Genomic DNA, 17,866 nt, shown 5'->3' on the forward strand with positions numbered 1-17,866 from the left:
AGTCTTAAAACAGGGGTAACAGAGTAAAAGGATCAAAAGGTTGTGCCTAAAACATCAGCACGCTTTGTCTGATGAGGCCCAAAATAATAAATCTGCCTATGAGTATGGCATGAGTTTTCCTGTTCTAGCAGAGAAATAACCCCAGCTAAATGTAGAAACATGGGTGTGGCTGAAATGAAGGGTATGTCTTTAGACCGGAAAAGAACATTTTTGTTTTGTTTTGTCAGTCTTCTGACCTATTTTATCTCATCTTTTTATTTCTCTTCTAATTCATCTGCTTTCTCTATACTTGAATCCTTAGTCAGCTGACTAGAGTCTTGGTTTAAGTCATTACTCAGCTATCTCAAAGAATCTTACAAAATTCTCAAGATAATTTTAATTTACTTTAATTGTTTAGATAAATATATATCACAGAAGACTGCTACGGGGCAGGGAGAAAGAGGTTATGAAATGAGACCAACCAGAGAGAGATCACAGAGGAAGATTACTGATATCCTTGTGAATCAAGAATATGTTGAGAGGAAGTAGAACAGCTTATCTCAGATCTTAAGCTTTCAGATGATGTGGTTCTTGCTCAACATGCTTTTATTCTTGATCAGTCAAGCGCATACGCAGTTGTAGAAGGAGGGTATATAGCCAAAGAATATGGATTCAGATCCTAGCTGCATTCTTCAGAAGCTTTGTGAACTTGCTTAACTTTTCTAAGCTTTAATGTCTTGATCTTAAAATAAAGTCAATGGGCTTTTACTTAACAGAATATTGAAAGCCTCTCATGAGATTTTTTTTTTAAATGTCAGTCAGATAAGTAAATATTCAAAAGTGCTGGTCATTATTACCATCATTGAACACCATTAATAATACATTGTCAGTTCAGTTAAGTCACTCAGTCATATCCAACTCTTTGTGAGCCCATGAACCACAGCACACCAAGCCTCCCTGTCCATCACCAACTCCCAGAGTTTACCCAAACTCATGTCCATTGAGTCGGTGATGCCATCCAACCTTCTCATCCCCTGTCGTCCCCTTCTCCTCCTGCCCTCAATCTTTCCCAGCATCAGGGTCTTTTCAAAAGAGTTAGCTCTTCTCATCAGGTGGCCAAAGTATTGGAGTTTCAGCTTCATCATGAGTCCTTCCAATTAATATTCAGGACTGATTTCCTTTATGATGGATTGGTTGGATCTCCTTGCAGTCCAAGGGACTCTCAAGAGTCTTCTCCAACACCACAGTTCAAAAACATCAATTCTTTGGCACTCAGCTTTCTTTATAGTCCAACCCTCACATCCATACATGACTACTGGAAAAACCATAGCCTTGACTAGATGGACCTTTGTTGGCAAAGTAACATCTCTGCTTTTTAATATGTTGTCTAGGTTGGTCATAACTTTTCTCCCACGAAGTAAGTGTCTTTTAATTTCATGGCTGCAGTCACCATCTGCAGTGATTTTGGAGCCCCAAAAAATAGTCAGCCACTGTTTGCACTGTTTCTCCATCTATTTGCCATGAAGTGATGGGACCGGATGCCATGATCTTTGTTTTCTGAATGTTGAACTCTAAGCCAACTTTTTCACTCTCCTCTTTCACTTTCATCAAGAGGCTCTTTAGTTCTTCACTTTCTGCCAAAAGGGTGGTGTCATCTGCATATCTGAAGTTATTGATATTTTTCCCAGCATTGTTGATTCCAGCTTGTGCTTCATTCAGCCCAGCATTTCTCATGATGTACTCTGCATATAAGTTAAATAAGCAGGGTGACAATTTACAGCCTTGATGTACTCCTTTTCCTATTTGGAACCAGTCTGTTGTTCCATGTCCAGTTCTAACTGTTGCTTCCTAATCTGCATACAGATTTCTTAAGAGGCAGGTCAGGTGGTCTGGTATTCCCATCTCTTGAAGAATTTTCCACAGTTTATTGCAATCCACACAGTCAAAGAGGCTTTGGTGTAGTCAATAAAGCAGAATTACATGTTTTCCTGAACTCCCTTGCTTTTTCGGTGATCCAGCAGATGCTGGCAATTTAATTTCTGGTTCCTCTGCCTTTTCTAAAACCAGCTTGAACATCTGGAATTTCACGGTTCACATATTGTTGAAGCCTGGCTTGGAGAATTTTGAGTATTACTTTACTGGTGTATGAGATGAGTGCAATTGTGCGGTAGTCTGAGCATTCTTTGGCATTGCCTCTCTTTGGGATTGGAATGAAAACTGACCTTTTCCAGTCCTGTGGCCACTGCTGAGTTTTCCAAATTTGCTGGCATATTGAATGCAGCACTTGCACAGCATCATCTTTTAGGATTTGAAATAGCTCAACTGGAATTCCATCACCTCCACTAGCTTTGTTTGTAGTGATGCTTCCTAAGACCCGCTTGATTCACATTTCAGGATTTCTGACTCTAGGTGAGTGATCACACCATCATGATTATCTGGGTCGTAAACATCTTTTTTGTACACTCCTTCTGTGTATTCTTGCCATCTCTTCCTCTTCTTAATATCTTCTGTTTCTGTTAGGTCCGTACCATTTCTGTCCTTTATTGTGCCCATCTTTGTATGAAATGTTCCCTTGGTATCTCTAATTTTCTTGATGAGATCTCTAGTCTTTCCCATTCTATTGTTTTCCTCTATTTCTTTGCACTGAAAAGTGCAAAGGCTTTATACAAAGGCTTTCTTATCTGTCCTCGCTATTCTTTGGAACTCTGCATTCAAATTGGTATATCTTTTCCTTGTCTCCTTTGTTTTTTGCTTCTCTTCTTTTCACAGCTATTTGTAAGGCCTCCTCAGACAGCCATTTTGCTTTTTTGCATTTCTTTTTTTGGGAGATGGTCTTGCTCCCTGTCTCCTGTACAATGTTATAAATAATATAATGAATCATTATTTTAAAAATTATCCTACTTTATCACACAAAGTATTTGAAATGGCTATCAGTCTTAGCAAATATGAGAGTACAAATCCAAGAATAGGACTCATGTTCTCCTCAAAAAGCAGTTTGTTTTTTCATATGATTCATTGTTAATTTTTGGAGAAGAAAATGGTAATCCATTCCAGTATACTTGCCTGGAAAATCCAGTGTACAGAGGAGCCTGGCGGGATATAGTCCATGGGGTCTCAAAGAGTCAGATACAGCTTAGTTGGCTGGACAACAACAACAAACTATTAATTTTAATGCAACTATGGCATAAGAATAGATAGTAACAGCAATAATAGATCCACCCTGGAGACTATTACTATCTAAAATGTCTTACAATAGAATATTTTATATTAAATATCAATAACTTTTTACTTGAACGTTTAGACTCGATGGCAAGAAACAATCGATCAAATAGACAACAAGTTGGAAGGAATTTGGGGTGACATACTTATTTCAGCAGCATGCATTGTCTACAGTGGAGTGTTAACAGCAGAATTTCGCCAATTGATTGTGGAAAAGTGGCAGAATCTTTGTACTGAAAACAACATTTCTTTGTCTTCTAACTTTTCTTTAATTGAAGTCATGGCACAAAAACATGAGGTAGTAACATATTTCTGTTATCCAGTTAAGTGATTGTTGTTGGTTTGGATTGCATGTGTGTGTGTGTGTGTGTGTGTGTGCGTGCACATGTTCACACATACCTTGGGGCTTGAATCCATTCCTGAGATTATTTTATAAGTAAAAATAAAGAAGTCTGCTTTGTATTTTTTTAATTATACTTCATATACCTCAGTTAAGTCGCCTTAAGTTTCTTATCTTCTGGGAAACAGTCAAAAATATCCCTTTTCCATTGTAATTGTACTATCTTATAAATATAGCCATTTCCTCTCCCAGAAACCCATCTAATTAATAAAATTCTTGTTCTTGTCAAACCATAGTTAGTAGTCTCAGAAATATCCAAAATTATAGACCTTACATTTATCAATTTATCAATAAGTATTTATTGTGTTATCTATGTAAGTTCTGTGCTAATGTTGCAATGGCAAAAAAGAAAACACCTGTTTTTTCATTCATAGAGAATAATTTCGGATTGGTTCTCCCACTAATAACTTAAACTGACCATCAAAAATACAACCCTCAGAAGCAAATACTGGCTTTTCATTTTCACAATGCTAATAATGAATTCAAACCAAAATATATCTGTAATTGGGATTTCCCAGGTGGCGCTAGTGGTAAAGAATCCACGTGACAATACAGGAGACACAAGAGATGTGGGTTTGATCCCTGGGTTGGGAAGATCTCCTGGAGTAGAAAGTGGCAACCCACTCAAGTATTCTTGCCTAGAAAATTCCATGGACAGAAAAGCCTCGTGGGCTACAGTCCATGGGGTCACAAAAGCTGAACACAACCGAGCAACTGAACATACATATCAAGTATCAGTAATTACAGTATACGTAAATGGACTAAATGGTACAGTTAAAAGTCTAAGATTGTAAAACTACATAAAAGTATAAACCAAAGCACAAAACAGAAGCTACGTGTTTTTTAGAAAAGACACAGTTAAAACATAAAGAAGATTGGCAATAAAAATGTAGGAAGAAATTTGCCATTTATTACCAAAAATAAAAGACAATAGACTTTAAGGCAAAAAAATGATTGCTAGAATTAAATAAGCTTATGTTAAAATTAGAATTGGTTTAATTCTTCTTCAAGATTATGTTAACAATTCTAAATGTTTGTATCAAATAGCATGACCTCAAAAAGTATAAAGCAAGCATTAAAAGAACTATAGATAAAAATGGACAAATCTACAATCATAGTGAAAATTTAACACATTTCTCTCTATAACTCACAGAAAAAGAACACACAAACCAGTAAGAATAGAAAAGATTTGAACAATGTAATCAACAAATAGACTTATTAATAGGTTAATAAGACACTGCAGCCTACACTTAGAGCGTTCACATTCAATGCCCATATAAAACATTCACATTCAATGTTCAATGTAGAACATTACCAAAATTGACCATGTAATGGACTATAAACAAACTTGCAACAAATATCAAAGGAATTGAATCATATAGACTATACTATCTGACAAAAAAGCAGTTGAGCTAGAAGTATATAAAAGCTTCTCTTAAAATCCTCATATTTCGAGAAGTTAGGAAATGTATTCCCAAACTAACCACAGGTCAAAGAAGAAATCAGAATTGAATAAATGCATCATTGGCAAAAGATTTTCTTTTGAGATTGGGAACATAACAAAGGTATATCTACTATTTCTGCTTGTATTTACTACTGTAGTGGAGATTCTAAACAGTACAGTAAGGCAAGAAAAAAATAAAAAAATATTAGAATGGGGAAAGAAGAGAGACAAAAAATATATAATGTTGCAGATTATATGTATCTCAAAATCCAAGAGAATATGTAGATATATCATGAGCATTGATAAACATTTAGCAAATTTTCTGGAATTAAAGTCAGTATACAAAAAAGCCAATTGCATTTCTATATACCAGCAACAAACAGGGTGCATGATGTTTTTAGATACAATTTATCACAGCATCATACTGAATCTATCAAAAAGTTGTGTTAAATTATAGAAATAAAACTATAAAATATTATTGACATAAATTTTAGGCAATCTATGTAAATTAAGAGTTATACCATGTTCATGAATTGGAAGACTCAATATTTTGAGATTGCCAGTTCTTTCCAAACTGATCTAAAGATACAGTGTAATCCCAGTCAACTTTCCAACAGGAAGGGATGTGTGTTTGTGTGTGTGTGTGTGTGTATCAGATGACAAGCTGATTTTAAAAGTTATAAGAAAAGGCAAAGAGCCAAAATGTCCAACACAATGTTGATAAAGAACTAGGTGGGAGAATTTGCAATATCAAGATTTACTTTAAAGCTACAGTAATTAAACAGTGGTATTATTTATCCTTGTGTGTAACAATGTAAGGATAAATAGCTATACCAATGAAGTAGAACTGAGAGCTCAGAAACAGATCCCTAAATAGGTAGAACTTTGATTTATTTCAAAGGTGACACTGTAGTGCAATGAGGAATGGGTAGGCTTTTCAGTAAACAGTGGTGGATAACTGAATATTCATTTTAAAAATTGACATTATTTTATACTACACACAAAAATTTCATTGAAGTTAAATTATAGACCTAAATGTGAAAGGCAAATTAGTAAGGTGTAATTTAGGAGAATGTATTCATGACCCTAGGTAAAGAAAAGATATCCTAAGCAGAACTAAACACAGAAGAAAAAGTTGACCAATTGAATTACATTAAAATACAGACCTTCTGCTCATCAAAAGACACAACTGAGAACATAAAAAGGAAAGTCAAAGTACAGAAAAGGATATCTGTAATACATATGTTCAACAAAGAGCCCTATTCAGAGTAGAAAAGAGAGCCACTATAAAGCACTAAGCAAAAGATACGCAGCCCAGTAAATAAATAGGCAGGAGTCTTGAATAGGCAGCTCACAAACCAGACTATCCAAATAGCCATAAACATAGGAAAGGTTCTTAACCTCATTATTAATTAGGGACTGAAAAGTAAATCTAAAATGAGACGTCTGTTGTGACGAACATTCATCCCTACTGATAAACAAAGGAATGTAATGTCCTGAATAATTAGTCATCTTACCAAAAATTTCATATCCCAGTTGTTTAAATTGTTCATTTCTTTAGTCCGTTTAAGGGCTTCCCTCATGGCTCAGCTGGTAAAGAATCTGCCCACAATTCAGGAGACCTGGGTTCAATCCCTAGGTTGGGAAGATCCCCTGGAGAAGGGAAAAGCTACCCATTCCAGTATTCTGGCCTGGAGAATTCCATGGAGTGTATAGCCCATGGGGTTGCAAAGAGTTGGGCATGACTGAAAGACTTTTAAAGATTATTTGCCCTTTTAAAGATTATTTGATAATCTGTAGGATTCTTTAGTATCCTGTACGATATTAAAAGATGTGAAGAAGTTTATGAAACAACCAAAACTCTAATGATTTCTTTCCAGATCCACCAATGGCATCAACAGGGACTTCCTCTTGGTCAGTATTCAACAGAGAATGCCATCTTGATCAAGAATGGCCTGCAGTGGCCACTGCTGATTGACCCACATAAGCAAGCACACAACTGGATCCGTCAGATGGAAGGACCTCGGCTGCAGGAGCTCTCCACTGAGGATAGCAATTACATCCAAACAATTGAGAATGCCATGAAAACAGGAGGGAGTGTCCTCTTGCAGGTATTTAGACAAAATGACCTAATTCCAGATAGCTAACACACAGATTGTAAGTGATACGTAACTTTGTGAAGGGAAAAAATGATAAATAAATAAGTGCATAAATAAATGCAATATATTTCAATTCTCTCACATCTTTCACTGGTATCTAGACATTAAAGATTTACATGTTTTAAATGCTGTGCCAAAATGCTGTGCCATTTCAGCTGATTTATTTGTTGTAAAATGAATTTTTTCTTTATTTTATTTATTTTCAGAATCTTCCTGAAAGATTACCTCCAAGTTTAAAGGAAATTTTGAAGAAGGATATCTACCAGAGAAGAGGACAATACTTCATAAAGATTAATGATTCTGAGATTGAATACAATTCTAAATTTAGGTAATGTCTTTCATAGCTGAATTGACTCAAATATTTATACTTTTAAAGATAGATAATATTGTAGGTCCCATATTTCAGCCCTGATAAGGTTCTCCTGGTGAAAAAAGTCAGATGGCATTTTGAACATTCTTTTTGTTTTCGTTTTGCCAGTAGCACATAATAGTAAACAGAATGAAGAACAGATTTTTATGTATAAAGTCATTCCAAACCAATATTTTCAAACTGTGCCTGATAGAAGCTATGGGTTCTATGAGGAGTCTTCAGAAGCAGTGCAAGAAGGGCAGCAATCAGGACGCCCAGCCCCACTTGAACCCATGGACCTCAATTTGATCTGTTTGCACAATATTTTATTTGGGCAGGAAAAGCTTCTGCTTCTTTAAAAAACAAAATCCACTTCTGCTACCTAGAGCAAAAAGATATTTTGCCTAGATAGATAGAAACATTGTGTCCATGTTCCAGGCAGTTAGGGGCCTTCAGGAAACCAATTCATCAACATATTTCACAAAGCACTATTATATAGCCAGATTTAATTACAACAAAAATACAGTTCCCAAGGGAATAAGACTTTGTGTTATCAGGTATGTGCATTCTCTCCTTCAGTTCATAATCAAAAGATTATAGTAAGCAAGTAATCAGTAATGAGAATTAGAAGGTGATTTTAATGGTCCCTAGCCTGGTGCATTTAACTTCTTCACAGGGACTCTGACAGACTGACTCCTTACCAAGTTGTCCTGACTCTTAAACTTGGTCAGTGAATCCTCTAACTTGGGCAGAGCTACCAAATTCTCACTCCTCAACTAATTCTTACTCCTTAGAATTTTCCCTTTTTAGCCTCCTTCCTTCTGTTAGTAACACATTTTCCAAAGTATGTTTCTCAAAGCATCATTTCCAGGGATTTAGTTGGGGTGGGAGTGGGGGGTCACTCAAAAAAGGAACTCTGCATTTTTTTTAAAGACCTGGATGGTATGGGGAGGAAGGAGGGAGGAGGGTTCAGGATGGGGAGCACATGTATACCTGTGATGGATTCATTTTGATATTTGGCAAAACTAATACAATTATGTAAAGTTTAAAAATAAAATAAAAAAAAATTCTTATAAAAAAAAATAAAGACCTGGGTTAAACAAAGTTAAACAAGATTCTTTCCTACAAGGGCTTAAAATCTCTTTATTTGTTGAACAAATCCTCTTCAGAAAATAGTGTTCTACAGAATACACTTTGGAAAGCACTGTGTTAACACCTTCCTTCTCACTGAACACAGCCTGATTGATTAAACAACAGCTTACAAATACTACTGAAGTAACATTGATCTGAACTGATAGCCTCGTCCCCATGTTTGAATTGCATGTTTGAAGAGGTGGTGGAGGGACTATTTTAGAGGGCAGATGATGACAGATTCCTTCTCTCTCACTTGTTAGCCATGTGATATTGGCAACTTATTTAACCTCTGTAAGATAGCATATTCAAAAGCAGAGACATTACTTTGCCAACAAAGGTTCGTCTAGTCAAGGCTATGGTTTTTCCTTTGGTCATGTATGGATGTGACAGTTGGACTGTGAAGAAGTCTGAGCACCAAAGAATTGATGCTTTTGAACTGTGGTGTTGGAGAAGACTCTTGAGAGTCCCTTGGACTGCAAGGAGATCCAACCAGTCCATTCTGAAGGAGATCAGCCCTGGGATTTCTTTGGAAGGAATGATGCTAAAGCTGAAACTCCAGTACTTTGGCCACCTCATGCGAAGAGTTGACTCATTGGAAAAGACTCTGATGCTGGGAGGGATTGGGGGCAGGAGGAGAAGGGGACGACAGAGGATGAGATGGCTGGATGGCATCACTGACTCAATGGACGTGAGTCTGAGTGAACTCTGGGAGTTGGTGATGGACAGGGAGGCCTGGCGTGCTGCAATTCATGGGGTTGCAAAGAGTCGGACACGACTGAGCAACTGATCTGATCTGATCTGATCTGAAGCCTCAATTTCACCCTTTATAAAATGTTGTTTCATTGCTAAATCATGTCTGACTCTTTTGCGACGCCATGGACTGTAACCTGGCATGTTCCTCTGTCCACGGGTTTTCCCAGGCAAGAATACTAGAGTGAGTTGTCATTTCCTTTTCCATGAGATCTTCCCAACCCAGGGATCAAACCTGTGTCTCCTGAATTAGCCGACGATTCTTTACCACTAGGCCACCAGGGAAGTCTGGTGCAGCCCAAAATACTGGATTGCTATGAAAACTAAAAATGATCCAGAATCTGAGCATTCTTGAATGCTTCCACTGTTTCCACATAGCTCCAAGCCACCATCACTATCTGTCACATTTTAACCAGTCTCCAGAGGAACCAGAGATCAAATTGCCAACATCCACTGTATCATGGAAAAAGCAAGAGAGTTCCAGAAAAATATCTATTTCTGCCTTATTGACTATGCCAAAGCCTTTGACTGTGTGGATCACAATAAACTGTGGAAAATTCTGAAAGAGATGGGAATACCAGACCACCTGACCTGCCTCTTGAGAAACCTGTATGCAGGTCAGGAAACAATAGTTAGAACTGGACATGGAACAACAGACTGGTTCCAGATAGGAAAAGGAGTACGTCAAGACTGTATATTGTCACCCTGCTTATTTAACTTCTATGCAGAGTACATCATGAGAAACGCTGGACTGGAAGAAGCACAAGCTGGAATCAAGATTGCCGGGAGAAATATCAATAACCTCAGATACGCAGATGACACCACCCTTATGGCAGAAAGTGAAGAGGAACTAAAAAGCCTCTTGATGAAAGTGAAAGAGGAGAGTGAAAAAGTTGGCTTAAAGCTCAACATTCAGAAAATGAAGATCATGGCATCTGGTCCCATCACCATGGGAAATAGATGGGGAAACAGTGGAAACAGTGTCAGACTTTATTTTTTTGGGGCTCCAAAATCACTGCAGATGGTGACTGCAGCCATGGAATTAAGACGCTTACTCCTTGGAAGGAAAGTTATGACCAACCTAGATAGCATATTCAAAAACAGAGACATTACTTTGCCAACAAAGGTTCGTCTAGTCAAGGCTATGGTTTTTCCAGTGGTCATGTATGGATGTGAGAGCTGGACTGTGAAGAAAGCTGAACGCCGAAGAATGGATGCTTTTGAACTGTGGTGTTGGAGAAGACTCTTGAGAGTCCCTTGGACTGCAAGGAGATCCAACCAGTCCATCCTAAAGGAGATGGATCCTGGGTGTTCTTTGGAAGGACTGATGCTAAAGCTGAAATTCCAGTACTTTGGCCACCTCATGTGAAGAGTTGACTCATTGGAAAAGACTCTGATGCTGGGAGGGATTGGGGGCAGGAGGAGAAAGGGACGACAGAGGATGAGATGGCTGGATGGCATCACCGACTCAATGGACGTGAGTTTGAGTGAACTCCGGGAGTTGGTGATGGACAGGGAGGCCTGGCGTGCTGCAATTCATGGGGTTGCAAAGAGTCGGACATGACTGAGCGACTGAACTGAACTAGCTTCCTTCTTGTCCCCTGTCTTCCCTCTGCACAGGCTACTCTCAAGACAGCAACTAGAGTGGTCCTCTTATAAAACATCATGTCTCTCCTCTTCTCAAATTTCTCCATTGGCTTCTTGCTCACTCAGGGTGAAAACCATAGTCTTTACAGTGATCTAGTAGCAAATCAAAACTCCCATTATGTAGCATTTTTTCCTCTTCCTTATGCTTAGACCACATATGTATATAATTTATGGTTGTATTTTTATTTATTTTTTTCCTAAAAATTAGTTTTATTGAGATGCAATTTATATACAATAAAATTCACTCATTTAAAATGCAGATTTGATAGGTCTTGACAAATATAGACAGTCCTATAATCATGACTCCAAAGAAGATGTAAAACATTCCATCACCCACAAAAGTGACTCAGGCCCATTTGTAGTCTTTCCCCTACCCCAACCTCCAGGCCCAGGTGACCACTGATTTTCTGTCACAGTGATTTTAGAAATAGAAATTCTTCTTTCACTCAGCATGATGCATATGAGATTTATCACTGCGTTGGTATGTGTCAGCAGTCTGTTTCATCTTATTGATGAGTAACATTTCATTGTAGGGAAAGGAATTGGTGTTTGTGATTTTTTTTTTAAATTTTTGTTTCCAGATAGTTTTATTAAAATTTTACATAATATATTTATGTAAGCTGTTATTTTCTTTTTTTAATTTTTTTTTTTTTTTACTATTTTTAAAGCTCTAGATAGTACTTAGTATAAACTGAGAGCCTACTTTGTGCACAAGGCTGAATAAAACTAAAAATTAATCTTGTTTAATTCCAGAAGAAATATTTTTTTGTTATTAAATAAATTTGTTTCATTTTTTTCTCCTGCATATCCTTTGAATAATAACTGGTGCCTTTCTCACATTTTAGGTTATATGTATCTACAGAAATAGACAACCCCTATTTTCCTCCATTCGTTTATAGCTTTGTTACTATGATAAACTTCACAGTAACATTCCAAGGTTTTCAAGATCAACTCTTATCTATTGTATTAAGTCATGAAGTTCCCCATTTAGAAAATCAACGTTTCCAGCTCTTAGAGAGTATTTCCCTTGATGCTAAGACTCTTGAAGAACTGGAGCAAAAAACATTAAATTTACTAGAGAATGCACAAGGTAAGTTAAGATCTTTAGTGATATTAGTAGATCCTTGCATACCTTTGTAAAGGACAGAATAAAAGCTGAAAGGACTATTCTGAATTGTTACCAAATATGTGTGTGCTAAGTTGCTTCAATCCTGTCTGACTCTTTGTGACCCTATGGGACCATAGCCTGCCAGGCTCCTCTGTCCGTGGGATTCTCCAGGCAAGAATACTGGAGTGGGTTACCATGCTCACCTCCAGGGGATCTTCCTGACCCAGGGATCGAACTCATGTCTCTTACATCTCCTGCATTAATTAGCAGACGGGTTCTTTACCACTAGCACCACCTCGGAGGTTCCATAGGAAATTCCAAAGATTTTAGAAGCTCTGTGCCAAAAATGAGAATGAAGACCAAAGATATATTTCATATTATAAATCACTAAATAAAGTATATGAAACTATGAAACTTACTATGAAACTTTAAATGCACATATATGCCTGGAAAGATCTGACTTTGTTCCTTTTCTATTTTAATTACACCTAAAAGCTGTTTCTTAGTAACCCATGACTAAGCTGTTCTATTAATCACAAGACTAGTTACATAGACAAGGTTTCTATATCTGTTTCTCATGCAAGATTGGAATCATAGTTGTTAACTTCTTGGGGAGCAAAACCAAAACATATAGGTATTATGTAAAATACATAGAGAGCGACACAATTGATCTAATGAGATTCAGGAACACAGCCTCTCTTATTTTCTGACAAATGTCATATTTTGCTATAATCTTTTCCTAAATTGGACAAACAATAGTTATAACAAGACAAAGGAAAACTTCTTTATGATAACACACATTAGTGCACTATATTCTGTTATTATGCCTTTAGCATTTATTCCCTATCAATTGTTTCTCTATTTAGAGTCTGAGATATTTTTAAAAGGCTACAACTTTTTACAGATAGTACACTTAATAAAAATTGTTCTTGGAAAAAGCTCAATAAAAGACCCCTTGATTTTGAACATATTTTTTTCCTCCTTTCCAAGTTTTAGTAAAAATAGATTATCCTTACCATCCTTTTGTAAATATTTTATATTTGGTGTGACTCCTCACCCACTGTGGGGAAAGGTGAGTCAAGGGTAGTGACTATAAGAAGCAGCCCATAGTTTAGATCCAGATGTAACTTAGACTGCTTCACCTGCATCAATAAGAATATGGTTTCCAGATCTTCAAATGTAATAATCCCATGATTCCTTTCAACGGCCATGTCAAGCTGTGTTCAGTTCTGGATGCCATGTTTCAAGAGGGCTTTTCTCAAATTGTGTCCAGAGGTGAGCATCAAGGGGTCTAGAAATTGTATCACTGAAAATATTTCTAATTTGGACACTAATTTCTCATTTAAATGCTTTCTTTACTGCAATCACCCTCTGTGTTTTTTTCAATCTGATTTTATTGAGGCCTTCAATGGCTAAGTCAAAGATCTCTCTTGGAAAATGTCACATTGCACTCGAAAATATGGGGGTTATTTTCAAATATCTTTTGATATTGATTTCTAACATAATTCCACAGTGATAAAAGATCAGACTGTATGATTTCAGTACCTTTGGACCATGAATTTTTTGCACCTTGTTTTATGTTCCTAGTTTTTATGGCTCCTAGTTTACAGTCTATGGGAACTTGAATAGAATTTGTATCCTACTATTGTGTAAAAATCATATAAATCTTAACTATGTTGAATTGATTCACAGTGCTTTTCAGGTCTACTATATTCTTCTACTTCTTTGTATAGTCATTCTATTAATTTTTGAGAGTTTGATATTGAAACTCCAACTAAAAATCTTATCTACTTAAAAAAAATTGTAAGATAACCAACAAAGACCTACTGCATAGCCCAGAGAACTCTGCTAAATATTCTTTAATAACCTAAATGGGAAAAGAATTTGAAAAAGAATAGGTACCTGTATATATACACCTTTCTTAGTTGTACACCTGAAACTAACATTGTTAATCAACTATATTCCAATATAAAGTAAAAAAAATTTTTTTAATTAAAAAAAACACTTGAGGGAATTCCCTGGTGGTCCAGTGGTTAGGACTTCATTCTTTCACTGCCTAGGGCATGGGTTCAGCCTCTGGTTGGGGAAATAAATTCTTGCGAGTCATGTGCCTTGGCCAAGAAAAAAAAAAAAAGAGCACTTGAAAAATGGGAATAGCTCTACTATAAAACAGTAGGGTTTAAAATGGGAATGTGAAAGTTGTCTTACACATTTGAAAGGGATAGAACTATTATGTGTGTTTCTAAAGCAGTGTTTTTTTAAAGGTGAGCAGCAACCCATTAGTGGAATGAAAAATCACTTTTATTGATCATTATCAACCTTGTTTAGTAAAACAGAACACAATGGAAAATACCAGAGTACATCATGTAAAATAATGGTGCTGTTGTTATTTTCTGAAAATTTTATTTTCATTTTCTGTGTGTATAGAAGATCAAGTGGAAATGCGTTCCTTATGATGAAATGGCTATTTATTATGTGCCTATAATAAAAATAAAATCCTCACACATTAAAGTAGTATAAAGAAGAGACTAGAGGATGGGAAGGGGGAGGCATATGTACTATTCATCAAATTTTTTAGAAACATGGCCTATCTTCATTTAAGACAGGTCTATGTCCAAAATAAAACCTACAAAAGGCCAATAGTAAAACTCTTAGATAAAGAGCAGAGAATGAGGAAATTGCCATGAGGAAATAATTATTTAATATTCCAATGGTTTTTATTTAAACTCATTTTTTGTCTTTAGGATTTGTATTAGATGATGAGGAAATTGTAGACATCTTAAGAAAATCCAAGATGACTTCAAATGAAATTTCAAAGCGAATCAAAGCAACAAGAAAAGCAGAAAGTGAAATTGAAGAAACACGCAAATTGTATCTCCCCATTGCTACAAGGGGTGCCCTGCTGTACTTTCTAGTGTCTAACCTTGCACAGATTGATTACATGTACCAGTTCTCCCTAGACTGGTTTCGTCAAATTTTTGTTTCATCAGTAGTTTCCAAAAGCAAAGAACAGGAAGAACACAGTCTGAAAAGGGAGAGAATGTTTCTGAAAAAAGGTCATGAAATCACAAATCTCTCAAAAGAGCCTAAACTGGAAAGTGAAAAAAGAACCTTAGATAGACATCTTAAAAATTCAATAGATACATTGACAAGAATCATTTTTAAGGTGAGACATTCTCAAAGGTGAACTTTGCACATTTATTTGACCCAGCTAGGTTAGCCTAACAGTTATGCTTTCTTTATAGGTGGTCTCTTCAGCTCTGTTTAATCGACATAAACTTTGCTTCTCCTTTGGGCTTTGCACTACAATCATGCAAAATAATGCTAATGGAAATTTAATGCAGAATGACATTGGATCCCTACCAGAGGAAGAATGGAACATCTTCTTAAATTCTAGCATGCTAGTAAATATTAAAGGTGTAATGCCCCAGCCTAAACTCAACAGTAAGTAAAAATAATTGCTCTAGATGTACTAAAAACCCATTAAACACATTTCCTGAAAAGTACTAAAAGATCTCTAAGGTGCTCCAAGTTAGTGCTTCTACACTGATTAAACTAAAAGCAATTTGAAGTCAAGTACAATATCTAATTCGTCACTGTATCCTCTACACTGTTGAGCATATTAGGTGAAAGTGAAAGTGTTAGTCACTTAGTCATGTCCAACTCTGTGACATGTGGACTGTAGCCCGCTAGGCTCCTCTGTCCCTGGGGTTTCCCAGACAAGAATAGTGGAGTGGGTAGGCATTCCCTTCTCCAGGATATCTTCTTGACCCAGGGATCAAACTTGGGTCTCCTGCATTAAAGGCTATTCTTTACCATCTGAGTCACCAGGGAAGCCTATAACTGATACTCAATAATTTTTGAATGAATAAATAAGTGAAAATTGCTAGGTTATTATAATTCTAATCTATAAAGCAGAATACCTAATGCTTGTCAATAGGGACACACACACACACACACATCCTTTGATTAAATACCATCAGAAGGTGAATTTTACCCTCCTAACTATAGTTGCCCTCAGTTTCTTATGAAAATTCCCTGAAAATTTGAACCACAAAAATCATGCTTATCCAAAAGATTAGGCAAAATACTTAAGGATTGGATCTTTGCAGATGCTCCAGTGTTGTATATTTTTAATATGTTTATTTTTTAAATTATGGTAAAAATATACATAACATAGAATTTGCCATCTTAGCCATTTTTCAAGTGTACGGTTCAGTAGCATCAATACATCCATATTATTGTGCTGTGTTGTAATTTTAAGTTGTTGCCTAGTTGCTAGTTGTGTCTGACTCTTCGTGACCTCATGACTGCAGCATGCCAGACCTCTACAGATTTAATAAAATCTCTATCAAAATCTCAATGCCATTTTTTAAGGAAACAGAAAATTTCTTCCTAAATTTCATATGAAATTTCAAGTGATTCCGTATAGCCAAAACAATTTTGAAAAAGAAGAAAGTCGGAGGCATCACATTTCCTGATTTCAAACTATATTATAAAGCTACAGTAATCAAAACAGTCTATTACTGGTATAAAGATAGACAAACAGACCAAAAGAAAAAAATAGAGAGCATAGAAATTAACCCTTGTGCATAGGATCAAATGATCTTCAACAAAGTTATGAAGACCACTCAGTAGAAAAAGAGCAGTCTTTTCAACAAATGGTATTGGACTATTAATCAGCTATATCCTAATACAAAATAAAAAGTTTAAAATTTGTAAGAAAAAAAATAGAGGAAAATAATAGAATTGGAAAGACTAGACCTCTTCAAGAAAATTAGAGATACCAAGGGGAATATTTCATGCAAAGATAAGTTCAATAAAGGACAGAAATGGTATGGACCTAACAGAAGCAGAAGATATTAAGAAGAGGTGGCAAAAATACACAGAAGAACTATACGAAAAAGATCTTTATGACCCAGATAATCATGATGGTGTGATCACTCACCTAGAGCCAGACATCCTGGAATGTGAAGTCAAGTGGGCCTTAGGAAGCATCCCTATGAACAAAGTTAGTAGAGGTGATGGAATTCCAGTTGAGCTATTTCAAATCCTAAAAGATGATGCTGTGAAAGTGCTGCACTCAATATGCCAGCAAATTTGGAAAACTCAGCAGTGGCCACAGGACTGGAAAAGGTCAGTTTTCATTCCAATCCCAAAGAAAGGCAATGCCAAAAAATGCTCAAACTACTGCACAATCACACTCATCTCACACGCCAGTAATGTTCAAAATTCTCCAAGCCAGGCTTCAGCAATATGTGAACCATGAACTTCCTGATGTTCAAGCTGGTTTTAGAAAAGGCAGAGGAACCAGAGATCAAATTGCCAACATCTGCTGGATCATCGAAAAAGCAAGAGAGTTCCAGAAAAACACCTATTTCTGCTTTGTTGACTATGCCAAAGCCTTTGACTATGTGGGTCACAATAAACTGTGGAAAATTCTTCAAGAGATGGGAATACCAGAGCACCCGACCTGCCCCTTGAGAAATCTGTTTGCAGGTTAGGAAGCAACAGTTAGAACTGGACATGGAACAACAGACTGGTTCCAAATAGGGACAGGAGTACATTAAGGCTGTATATTGTCACCCTGCTTATTTAACTTATATGCAGAATACATCATGAGAAACTCTGGGCTGGAAGAAGCACAAGCTGGAATCAAGATTGCCAGGAGAAATAT

At 36.5% G+C, this 17,866-nt stretch overlaps 1 protein-coding gene across 1 annotated transcript in view; it reads left to right on the top strand.

Annotated features, from left to right (window-relative positions):
* The window catches only part of DNAH14 (dynein, axonemal, heavy chain 14), a 376,195-nt gene that overhangs the window by 295,059 nt on the left and 63,270 nt on the right, over window positions 1-17,866 (top strand). The window contains exons 65-70 of the mRNA XM_010852937.1: window positions 3,281-3,496; window positions 6,923-7,153; window positions 7,408-7,529; window positions 11,927-12,171; window positions 14,934-15,355; window positions 15,435-15,633. Coding sequence (XP_010851239.1) covers window positions 3,281-3,496; window positions 6,923-7,153; window positions 7,408-7,529; window positions 11,927-12,171; window positions 14,934-15,355; window positions 15,435-15,633 — 1,435 coding nt within the window. The remainder of the gene's footprint in view (window positions 1-3,280; window positions 3,497-6,922; window positions 7,154-7,407; window positions 7,530-11,926; window positions 12,172-14,933; window positions 15,356-15,434; window positions 15,634-17,866) is intronic.

The sequence above is a fragment of the Bison bison genome, unplaced genomic scaffold (assembly GCF_000754665.1).
Source record: "Bison bison bison isolate TAMUID 2011002044 unplaced genomic scaffold, Bison_UMD1.0 scf7180017864317, whole genome shotgun sequence".
Taxonomy (NCBI): Eukaryota; Metazoa; Chordata; class Mammalia; order Artiodactyla; family Bovidae; genus Bison; species Bison bison.